Here is an 11924-nt window from a genome sequence, read left to right as displayed (position 1 = left end):
AAGGCCATGGATGACCTTTATTTTCCAACTATCTTCTATCAGCTTCTTTTGAGAAAATGTATTTTAAGTATTTGAAAATTATCCATTCACCTTTCAGTGAACTAATCACTGAGTAAATTGAGAAATCTATGATACAAAATAATCTTGAGATTTTCCTGGCATTAAATTTTAAAGACTCAAATCTCAAAGATTAAGGTCAGGTCTTATCTCTACATGGTGTCACAGCCTAGCAATGTGCCTGGCATCAATCTGTGCCTTGATGACTAATAGATTTCACTTTTTAAAAAATATAATTTATTATCAAATTGGCTAACATACAGTGTGTACAGTGTGCTCTTGGTTTTGGGGGTAGATTCCCATGGATCATCACTTATGTACAACTCCCAGTGCTCATCCCAACATTAATAGATTTCACTTTTAACGTGGTTTCCCTCTGAAGCTAATAGCCTCTTCTGAGTAGATGCCCATAAGGTCAAAAGTTCTTAGGTCTCCCTCCCTGTATCCCCAGCACCTGGAAAAGTTCCTAGCACATAGTAGGCACTCAATAAATATTTGTTGTTCCTGTGAACGTATAAGGATGGTGAATAGGACACTGTAAAATTTCAGAGGGAATATAAGGTTTAAATCGCTTAACTAGGGGCACATGGATGGCTCAGTCAGTTAAGCATCCGACTTCAGCTCAGGTCATGATCTTATGGTTCGTGGGTTCAAGTCCCATGTTGGACGATGTGCTGACAGTTCAGAGCATGGAGCCTGCTTCGATTCTGTATCTCCTTCTCCCTCTGCCCCTTCCTTCCCTGCTTACACTCTATCTCTTTCTCTCTCTCAAAAAAAATGTTTTAAAGTTGCTTAACTAAAAGTAAACTTATAAATAAGAATGAAATTAGGAAACTGTAGCAAGACAGACTTCACAAAAATGATTTCATTTTACCAGCATTTCCAACAGTATATTCTAGTCTTCAGAAAACTAGTTTGAATCATAAAGTTAATCAGGTTTGTTAGATCTCTAAAAGACTTTACTAATACTAAGCTAAATACTTTTTGTATTAGTATTATTATATTAGTATTTTGTATTTAGTTTGTAGCATTTCCCAAACTGATGTGATTACAAAATATATTTTTCACCATACATTTAGAAAAACAGATTCTAAGAAATATACTGTGAGAAATGTTGTATTTTATTAGGCTCCATAATATATAAGTTGACATCGAACCAGTTCCCAGGATCTTCTATCTCCTAAAAAGAAGGAGCATATTAATTTGTAGATGTTAGTATTCTACCTAAAAACTTAAGACTTTTTTAACGATTGAAGATGGTCTTCTCTTCTACTAGAAAACCTTAAGGACATATGAAAGAAAAGCACTTCAAGATCCAGACAAAATATCTTTTATTCTGAATTAAAATTAAAACTCTAAACAAGTAGTGCTTATAAGATCCACTGACATATTTTAAGTTGTGTAAGTTTTCTTTAAACCTGAATTCGCTCAAATGTGTCAGTATCTTTTTTTCACCTTAATGGAGACCAAACAATTACATCCACAGTAACACTTGCTAGAATTTTGATGTCTGAGAACCCCTGTACTTTGGACAGCATCCAATTAAAGCATCAGTGTCACTTTTAATTATCAAAGAAAATATTTTATCAAGCTCCCAAAACAAATGTGAAGCGTTAAGCTGGGTTTGAATCGAAGAAAAAGGCCAAGTTAAATCTGGAAACACAGTTTTCATTTCGTGAAAGTTGAAATCCACGTACACATTCTAATCGAAGATGTGTCCTATGTAGGATTTTTCAATGTTTTAAGAGTCTACCAGGCCAAACCCTTGGCTGCCTTTATTGCTTTTGCTTTGCTTTTACCCTTCCCTTTTTCTCGCTTTGCCTTCAGCCTTTTCCTTTGTCTCTGGTTCATCCATATGGGGTATTGTCCATGCTGGTCGAGAAGACTCTTTCTGTTTCTCTTAATATCAGTCTCCATTTTCATGTCATCTGAATAAAAAATGGAACACTATTAACGCTCATGAATAAAGAAAGAACCTTGTGGAAAAGCATGTTAATGCAGTGAGCACATCAGAGCTGAAAGTGGTTCTGAAACTACAAAAGAAAAAAAAAATCCCTTTCTCTATGGAATGCTCTGACGAAAGCCCTCACAGCACATTCAATGGACTCAAAATGCTCCCATGGGTTCCTACAACCCCGAAAGACATAAAAAGTATTTTTGTGAGGGACTAGAGACGTCCTCTATTTAGTCACTAAGAAACTTTACGAAGAATGTTGTCATGACTGTCCTCTGGATAAGTTAAATAGCAAACATTTAGGATGTATGGGTTTTAGTTACTGCACGAAGGATAAGTGTGTGGCTGGGAGCATAAGAGAGTTATAAAAACACTTCTCAGATAAGAATCATTCTCAGTTTAGCTTTCTTGAGCTAAACAGGACAGCTGAGCCTATTAAGTGTACCCACACTTTTAATGGACAGGCCTTAGAAGCAAATGAACTATGAAGAATGGTCAGCCACTTCTCATGAAGTGCACTCGGAAGAGGTGGAGTAGTAAGCAACAAGCCTGTGATAGGCAGATGACAAAGAAAAACGACGACGGGGTGCCTGCTTGGCTGTCAGTAGAGCATGTGACTCTCTACCTCAGGCTCCTATGAGTTCAAGCACCATGTGGGTAGAGGGAGGAAGGGAGGAAAGGAAGGAAGGAAGGGAGGAGGGAGGAAGGGAGGGAGAAAGAAAAGACAAGAAAAGAAAGGAAAAGGAAAGAAAAGAAAAATCTGGATATAGGATTGCCTAGCTGGCTCAGTTGGTAATGCACACAATTCTTGCATTGTGAGTTTGAGCCCCGCATTGGGAGCAGAGTTTACTTAAGAAAGAAAAAAAAGTATACTAGAGTACTGGAGCCAGGGAGGGGTGGGGGGTGGGGAGACACACAATCCAAAGCAGGCTCCAGGCTCTGAGCTGTCAGCACAGAGCCCGATGCGGGGCTCAAACTCATGAACCATGAGATCATGACCTGAGCTGAAGTTAGACACTTAACCAACTGAGCCACTCAGGCACCCCCACTAACTAGCTTTTGAATGATATTTTAGGTGCTGTTCCAGGTTCTGGGGATACAGTGGTCCAAATACACTCCTTACTGTCATGGAATTTAGAATGTTCTTTTGAAAGGAGAATAACAAAGCAGACCGCAGCCTGTGTTAAGTGGCTTTTTTAAAGAGAAGCACCAGAAGCACATTAAGACCCGGTAGGCTCTGATGAACACAAGGAAAGGGAATGAGATGTTTTAAGCATGGGAATGACAATAACTTGCCTATTTATTCTAAAAAGATCATACTGTTTGATATGTAAAAAATGAATCAAAAGGGGGTGCCTTGGTGGCTCAGTTGGTTGAACATCCAGCTCTTGATTTTGGCTCAGATCCGGATCCCAGGGTCCTGGGATGGAGGCCCACATCAGTCTCCACAATGAACACGGAGCCTGCCTAAGATTTTCTCTCTCCTTCTGCCCTCCCCCCCTCCCCCCACCTTGCATGTGCTCTCTATTAAAAACAAAACAAAACAAAACAAAAAAGAGAATCAAAAGGGAGCAAGAGCTGAAGAGAGAAGTAAAACAGACTCCTATCTTGGTTCAGGCAAGAAATAATGGTCATCTTAAAGTGAAAACATGAAAGGAGGAAAACGGACAGATTCCTAAAGTATTTTGGAGATATTCAAGATGTGCTAACGGTTTAGAGGTGGGAGATAAAGGAAAAAGGGATCTAGGTTTGTGGCTTAAGAAACTGAGTGTGCAGTTGAAGGAAATGAAATGAGGGGGAAACAGGGACCTGAGGGTAGAGATGAGCAACCACACTGAAAACAGGCAGATTACTAAATGGAGAGACTCCACACCCTCAGTTCGATCCCCACTGAATTCGTGAAATACTCCAAGAAGGAGGGAAACTGGACATTGCTGCATGCAGGAGATGAGAGAATTCCTCTCTAAGAATGATGTGAGAAGAGGAAAAGACCTAGGTTCTGAGATAGATCCTCTCCTACAGAACCTTCTAGGTTCAACCCAATCATACTCCAAGTCTAACAGCTGATAAGCCCTCCCCCACACCTTGTCCCCACTTCCCCTGCCAGCTTCCATTCATCATTTTAGTGCTCTACTTTTAAATATAAACAACCATTCACTAGACTTTGAAGAAAACCTCATTGTGTAAGAGAAAGATGAAAATAAAGGAAGGCAGGGGGTGGAGGGAAAGACTTCAAAAAAGGAGACAATGCACAGAGTAGATCAAAATTTCGCAAACTACAATGAATACCCTCAATGAGATTAGAGAAGATATTTCCATTAAGAACCCCAGGCTACAACAAAGAAAGAATAAAAGAGAAAAAAGAACTTTCAGAAATTAAAAATATAATAGGAAAACTGAACAGTTCAAAATAAGAGATAGACAACAAAGCTATGAAAATCATAATAAAGTATAAGAGAAAACAGAAAATAGGAGAGAAAACTATAGAGTAAATTGAACAGACTCAAAAGCAAATAGGCATCTACCATGCAAAATATATAAAGAACACTTACAATTCAACAAAAGGACAATCCAATTTAAAAATCAGCAAAGGGGCACTTGGGTGGTTCAGTCAGTTAAGCGTCCTGACTCTTGATTTCAGCTCAAGTCATGATCTCAGGGACATGCAATCGAGCCCCAACATCATCGGCCCCAGCGTAAAGCCTGCTTGAGATTCTCCCTCTCCCTCTGTCCCTTACCGCTGTCTGCGTGAGCTCTTTCTCTCAAAATAAAATAAAAATGGGCAAAGGACTTGAAAAGATCTTTCTGCGAAGACAGTATACAAATGGCCAACAAGCATACGAACACATCAACAGCGTTAATGACTGAGGAGATGCAAATCAAAACAATTAGATATCACTTCACACCCGGTAGGATGAGGCAATTCTCAACCCCTCCTCCCCCAAAAAACAAGGAAAAACTAGCATGCCTGATATAGAAAACAGTAAACAGAATTATCAAATGACCCAGCCAATTCCATTCATAAGTACAAATCCAAAAGAAATGAAAACATATATTTAAACAAAAATGTGTACACAAATGTTCACAGTAGCACTATTCACAACAGCCAGAAGGTGGAAACGACCCAAATGGCCATCAACTAATGATTGGGTAAACAATAGATGGAATGTACATAAAATGCTGTATTCTTCAGCCTTAAAAAATGAGTACTGATACATGCTACAGCATGGATGGACCTCAAACACATTAAGCTCGGTGAAAGAAGTCAGACACAAATGGTCATGTTATAGGATTTCAATTATATGAAATATCCAGAAAAGGTAATCCATAGATACAGAAAACACATTAGTGGTTGCCAGAGACTCCATGAAGGGAGGAAGAGGGAGACAGTTTTATGTGCACAAAATGTCCTCTTAAGGTGATGAAAATATTTTGGAAAAAGAGATGATGGTTGGAATACATCATCAATGTACTGAATGCTACTGAATTGCATACTTTAAGGTGGTTAATTTTATGTTATGTGAATTTTATCTCAGTGACAGAAAAAAGAGCAAATGGGCAGAGGTGTTGTACATACGAGGAAAAAGAGACATACAGTGTTAAAAAGTGTCAAGGAGAGCTGAACTAAAGCAGCCGATTGAGAGAAATGTGGGATCAAGGGAAGGATTTGTCTTTCTAGAAGAGGCATCCTAGAACACATTTATGCTGTCTGAATGGCCCAGTGAAGAAGACAGGCCAATAAGCAGGATACAGGCACACAGCCCTGGAGAATGCAGAGGATTCAGACACATGGAGTTACTGCTTTTGAGAGAGTAATATTAGCAAGAGGGAAAACTTCTAGGATTGGAAGGCTGAGGATCACTGCTCTCTTCCTTGACCACTGGAAGCCACATAAATATACTTCTATTTTAAGAGCCTGATGATTACAAGTGCTTATTTCAGCTTGTTGCCAAAGTCTTATATGAGGATGTGAAAACCAAGGAGTCTTTTCCTGTGCTGAAGCTACTAACATACACGGCCTCTAACTTTAGACTGTGATGAAGATAGAGGTACCTAGAATCTGTCAAAATCAAATACAGGGGAACTTTGATTTTTTAGGAAAATAATATAACGGCATATAAGGATTCTTTGAATGGGAACTAGATCTTACAAAGGATAAAATGAAAAACGATCTGCTATCTTGCCTAGTCTCTACTGAGTAGTGTTCTCTGCCAACAAGGAGGCGTCTACATTCGTCAACTCCTGTTATACTATTTCTGACACACTTAGGCTGTTGTACAAGCCTAAACACTTTGAAAAATCCAAAACTGCCTACTCACATGAGGTGACTTTAAAATAGTTTAGCACAGAATCTCTAGCATGACTATAAGCCTTCAAAGAATCATATGGGCATGGGAGGAGGCTTGTAAGGAAGCATGTGCAGGGAAGAGTGGGGGACAGTCTAAAAGGGAAAGAGTCACAAAAGAAAACTGATAGAATCATTATTAATTTTTTTGTTTATTTATTTATTTATTTTGAGAGAGAGAGAAAGAGCAGAGAGAGAGAAGCAGTGAGTGAGTGAGAGAGAAAGAAGAGAGGGAGAGAGAGAGAGAGAGAGAGAGAATCTGTAGCAGGCTCCGCATGTCAGTAAGAACCCGATGCAAGGATTGAACTCACAAACCATAAGATCATGATCTGAGCCAAAGTCAGACACTTAATCTACTGAGCCACCCAGGTGTCCCTATTATTATTTTTTACATGAAGCACTTAAACTCACCTTTTTCATCTTGCACCGCACATTCAGTTTTCTCTTGACAACGTTTGGGTACCACCACAGTTGCTATCTCTTGAACATCTTTCATTAAAACATCACCATCTATTTTAAGAATACTTTTAAGTCTGCTGAGTTCCTTTGGGGCATTCTTTTTTCTCTTTTCAGCACGCATCTTCCTTTTCCACTTACTCCGTAAGCTTTTAGCCATATTTTACCTGGAAAGCTACCAGAAATACATATACAAAAGCAAAAATTTACTACCAAAAAAAGGGCAAATCCTTAGAAAACCAGGTCAAAAGGTATCGCTACAAAACATGAGCAAATGGAATGTAACACACTTCACTCTGTTCATGATTTATGGCAGCATAATGTACAAGTTATGTGAGAATCAACACTGCATACACAGCCACTAAGTAACAAGAGCACCAAATCAAACTCCCCGTGGTCACTGGCCAACTGTAGGTCAATTCTGAAAGCTCCTGGAGTTTCCACACAAGGTGCAGAAATGGAATCTCCCCCCAAATGCAAAGACCATCATCACCTTACATTATGCAGCAACTTACAAATTACAAAATGTTTTTATATGTAACTTTTAACTTGACTGCCTCCAAGCTTATAGGACACTTCCTCCTTAACCTGCCCTCAACTCAACCTACCTACTTAAAACAATTTCTTTACTGTTTATTTTTGAGAGGGAGCGAGCACATGCGTGGGAGGGGCAGGGAGAGAGGGAAGACAGAGAATCCCTAGCAGGCGCGGTGCTGACAGACAGCAGAGCCTGATGCAAGGCTCAAACTCACAAACGGTGAGATCATGACATGAGCAGAAGTTGAAGTTGGGTGCTTAACCGACTGAGCCACCCAGGTGCCCCTCAATTTAGCTACTTTAAACCTGTCTATATCCACTATTGCTGTTCTTCATCCTAGCCCTAAATCCTCTAAAAGGCAGTTAGTGTGAGCTTTTAAAAACTTAAGAGCTTTTCATAATCTTTCACGGAATTCTTTTTAAATGATATCCCACTTTATATTCAGAATCTGCAAGACTATTTGTGACCTTCAACTCTATTTCACCTCAGGCTCCAGGCTCCACTTCATCCCCAAGTACCAATTACATTGGGAAAAAAAGCTCAATCAGTGACAACCTAGGCACAGTGTGGGGATGTGAGAAGGAATGGGAAGGAAGGAATTCTAGGTACTATGAAGGGTTTGGACAAAGGTTTTTGAGAGTGATTTAGAACATAATCTTGGTTGCAGTGATAGATGTTTGTATACGTATATCACAACTTACACTGGGGCGCCTGGGTGGCTCAGTTAGTTGAGCACCAACTCTTGATTTCAGCTCAGGTTATGATCTCATGGTTAGTGAGTTCCAGTCCCCCTAAACTTCCATGGGCTCTGGGCTGACAGTGGGAGCCCCCTTGGGACTCTCTCTCCCTCTCTCTCTGTCCCTCCCCTGCTCTCTCCCTCTACCTCTCTCAAAAAATGAACATTAAAAAAAAAAAACCTTAACATTACACATTTTAAACATGTGCAATTTAATAACTATAAATCAATCAAGCAGTTACATAAAATGTTGAGACATGATATTGGGGGGGAAAATTTCAAAGTCCAAACTACCTCCACTTTAGTACCTTTACAATTTGCCCCTTCTATGCCTGGGAATGATCTTACCAAAACTTGCTCCTTCACTTAAGTACCTCTGAAAGGGATTCTCTGACCTCCCCCGCCCCGTAAGCTTCCCTCCTTTTATTCTCCACCACATCATCCTTTTCTTTCCTTTTAAATACGCGTTACAATCTGAAAATATTTAGTTCGTTTTCTGTCATCCCGGTGAACTGCGGGCTCCGCGAAGGCAGGCGCTAACTAAATAGGTCTTGTTCCTCGTTGGATCCCCCAGGGCACTGAGCATCTGTTGAATGGATAACTAACAGTTAACAGTTTGGGGCCCACAACTAGCAGCCACGAAGTCACTCTGTTCCCCTAACTACAACAATCCGAGCCTGCGGGGGGCAAGGGCTGAGGGGTTGCGGTAAACAACTTTGAGGGCCCAGGATAACCTGAGCGAGGCTACCCACAAAGGAGGGCTCCACGTTTCACAGAGCACGGGGAAGCCAGAGGACCGCCACCCCCCCCACCACGGAACACCCTCGTTCCTGACGGAGGGCTGCGTCTCGGGCCCAGAGACGACCTTGCCCAGAGACGACCTTGCCCAGAGAGGGCCCCGGCTTGAGATGAGACTATCTACGGGCGGCAGGTTAGATTCTCACGTCCCAGGCCTCACTGCACCCAGAAAACAGAGAACTCACCAGGTAAGTCAGAACCTCGGAGATGGCACGCAGACCACGCTGACAGGAAGTCTCGACACTTCCGCCTTCCTGCCAGCGCCTTCCCACCCACTCCCGGGAGCCCCGGGCGCGCGGCACGCCGGGAGCCAAGAACACCCGAAAGCCTCGAGGGGCGGGGCCTTCTGCAGACTGGCGCTGGCGCACTTCCTGCCTTTAATGGGAGCGCCGATCTAGGAGCTTGACTCCTCTCCTGTGGATTCCCAAAGGGGATTTGGAGATTGCAGAAAATCTGGGTGGAGGTTGGGCGCCAGCTAGACCAGTTTGCCGAGCTTGAGCGGGTAGCTCCGACACGCTAACACAAAAAGTGATTCTGACCAGGTGACCCTGCATGCCTACTAGTGCGCTCAGAGTCGACCTTTACATCTCGGGTCCCGCATCCCGGTTCACACGACACTCGTGGATTTCCTTAGACTGAATCATCCCAGACACCTATTCTTCTAGAAGAAGAACTGAAATCATCTTTATTTGCAGCCCTAACATTTTCCCATCACGGGTGATGATCTCACATATGTACACATTTGTCAAAACTTACCAACTGTACACTTTAAATGTGTGCGATTTATTATATGTCCGTTATACCTCAATTTTTTTTAAACCAAAAACAACCCTCTCCCATCCCAAAGACAAATTCAGAAGGTAAACTGATTCGGTTCAACCAATTTTTACCTGGCTAACATTATAGTTGTCTTAGGTAATAATCACGAGTCACACAAACATCAGCTGTTTTTTTGTTTTGTTTTGTTTTGTTTACATGTGCTAATACCATAGGCTTTGTAAACAGGTCTTGTGTTGCATTTTTGGTTCCAACGCTTCTTTGTAAGTAATGAAATTAAGTATCTCAGAGCCTGAAATGCCTTATCCATAGACTCAATACAACCTAATTGATCCTAGGTAGCTTTTATAATTTTTACAGAAGTTTAAACATGCACAGTACCATTTCTTTTTCTTTATTTCTTTTGAGAGGGAGGAAGTGAGAGGGGTAGAGAGGGAAAGAGAGAATCCCACGCAGGGTGGGGGCTTTCAACACAGAGCCAAAAAGCAGGGATCGATCTCACAGAAATAAAAAATTGGTTGTTCAACCAACTGAGCCACTGAGGCGCCCCACAGTACTGCTTCTAAGCTGTATTTTCCGGAGATTTATAACATATACCAAAACAAACAAACAAAAAACACCCACTCAGGCAATTGTCTCTAATGATGCCTAGTAAATTCTGGTTGGGTTGCTAGAAAAGTTGAGTTCTGAGATAATGAGTATGTACCTTCTTTCTTCAAATTTCTGACCTTGAAGAAATCCTGCTACATATGGAAAATACTACACTCAAAACAGCAGGGTTTTTCAAGTGGCTGAAAAACTCATAACATGGTATATAAAAAAGGAGCACACATTAGAAACCTGCTTTAAGTAAGAGATTAACCCTTTGTAAAGCAAGTGAATTTCTATTTTACAGGTTAACCATGTATCTTAGTTGCCTCTCCCAAAAATACATGTTCACACTGCATTTTACAGAAAGCTCATGGACAGTCCTAATTAAGTGCACCTTTCTTAACAAACCAGGCCAAGAGGTGCCTGAGTGGCTCAGTAGGTTAAGCGCCTGACTTCAGCTCAGGTCACGATCTCACAGTCCATCAGTTGGAGCTCGTGTCAGGCTCTGTGCTGACAGCTCAGAGCCTGGAGCCTGCTTTGGATTCTGTGTCTCCCTCTCTCTATGCTCCTCCCCCACTCATGATCCGTCTCTGTCTCTCAAAAGTGAGTAAATATACAAAAAAAAATTAAAAAAAAAAACACCCAAAAACCAGGCCAAGACTTAAAGACACCTAGTACTAGAAAAGAGAAAAATTTCTCTATTATGAAAATGTCATGGTGTTAAGCATATGCCAAAGTTCTTCAGTAAAAAAGCTGAATCGTGAACTGCATTATTGAAAAAAAAAAACCTTTTAAATTTATGTTCCTCACCAGTTTGTATAAAAGCCGTTCTAACAATAAATGGCCTTAGTATATTTAAAAATCCTTCATTCATTCCCTCATTCATACATTTGAGTATGTGCTCTGTGACAGGCTCTATGCTGGGTACACAAAGATGACTGAAACTAAACTACCAGCTTCAGGAAACTTTAGCCCCTGATGGAGGGATGAGGCTTACAGGCCGAACTGAACATTGCTTCAGCTCCCCCACAGAGCTGCAAGGAGCCTCCTGTAATGGAGGATACGGTGGGTAGCACTGAATGGGTGACAGGAAGCGTCCAGTTCCCCGTCTTAAAGGCATATGCCAAACAAGCACTAGCCAGTAGCGCCTCTGCAGCCAGGCCTCTGCCAGGGAACTCCCAATCTGACCAATCACTCAGTGAGGACTACAGCGCCTTCCGGGATTCAGACAGTCACGCCATGTTGCCCAGGCCCTAAGTGATGGGGACTTCAAGGCAAAGCTCTACAAAGATGAACAGGAAAAAAAACCCTGAGTCCCCCGCTGTTCCAAAGAGGCCCACAGCTGGCTGTTGACACCAGAAGTCCCCAGAAGGGCATCAAGTGGATCAAAGCCTGAGCTGAGACCTGCAGGAAGAAAAAAATGTAGGCAGGCAGATATGGCCCACCGCAGCTTTCCCAAAATTACATTCAATAAAAACGGCTCTCCAATACTGCTCCCTCCCTGTTTTCCTTCTTCCTCAGGCTGTACTCTGTACGTTGCATTTGGAGTTGCCAGTCACTCTAAGTCCTGCTAATTCCACTTTTTAAAACATTTCTGGAGTCTGTATATTTTCACCTTTATTTGTTATAAAAAACTGAAGTTACATGCACCCTTTTATCCAGCAATTCTGCT

The 11924-nt window shown here is 41.5% G+C and overlaps 1 protein-coding gene across 1 annotated transcript; it reads right to left on the bottom strand.

Annotated features, from left to right (window-relative positions):
• Positions 1-1371: 1371 nt before the first annotated feature.
• LLPH (LLP homolog, long-term synaptic facilitation factor) lies at positions 1372-9152 on the bottom strand. The gene is made up of 3 exons (XM_077775257.1): positions 9070-9152; positions 6768-6987; positions 1372-1985 (listed from the first exon to the last, which is right to left on the bottom strand). The coding sequence occupies exons 2-3, from the start codon at positions 6970-6972 to the stop codon at positions 1807-1809; spliced, it is 384 nt and encodes a 127-aa protein (XP_077631383.1). The 5' UTR covers positions 6973-6987; positions 9070-9152; the 3' UTR covers positions 1372-1806.
• Positions 9153-11924: the final 2772 nt, after the last annotated feature.

This window comes from Crocuta crocuta, unplaced genomic scaffold (genome assembly GCF_008692635.1).
Source record: "Crocuta crocuta isolate KB4526 unplaced genomic scaffold, BGI_CrCroc_1.0 scaffold97, whole genome shotgun sequence".
In the NCBI taxonomy this organism is placed as follows: Eukaryota; Metazoa; Chordata; class Mammalia; order Carnivora; family Hyaenidae; genus Crocuta; species Crocuta crocuta.
The sequence above is the reverse complement of the archived record's forward strand: the minus strand, read 5'-3'. Positions and strand labels throughout refer to the sequence as shown.

Coding starts and splice junctions, on each gene's coding strand:
- LLPH (XM_077775257.1), bottom strand. CDS start 6,972: ATGGCTAAAAGCTTACGGAGTAAGTGGAAAAGGAAGATGCGTGCTGAA. Junction 1,986..6,767: donor TGCGGTGCAAGATGAAAAAG/GTGAGTTTAAGT, acceptor TTTTTTATTCAG/ATGACATGAAAATGGAGACT.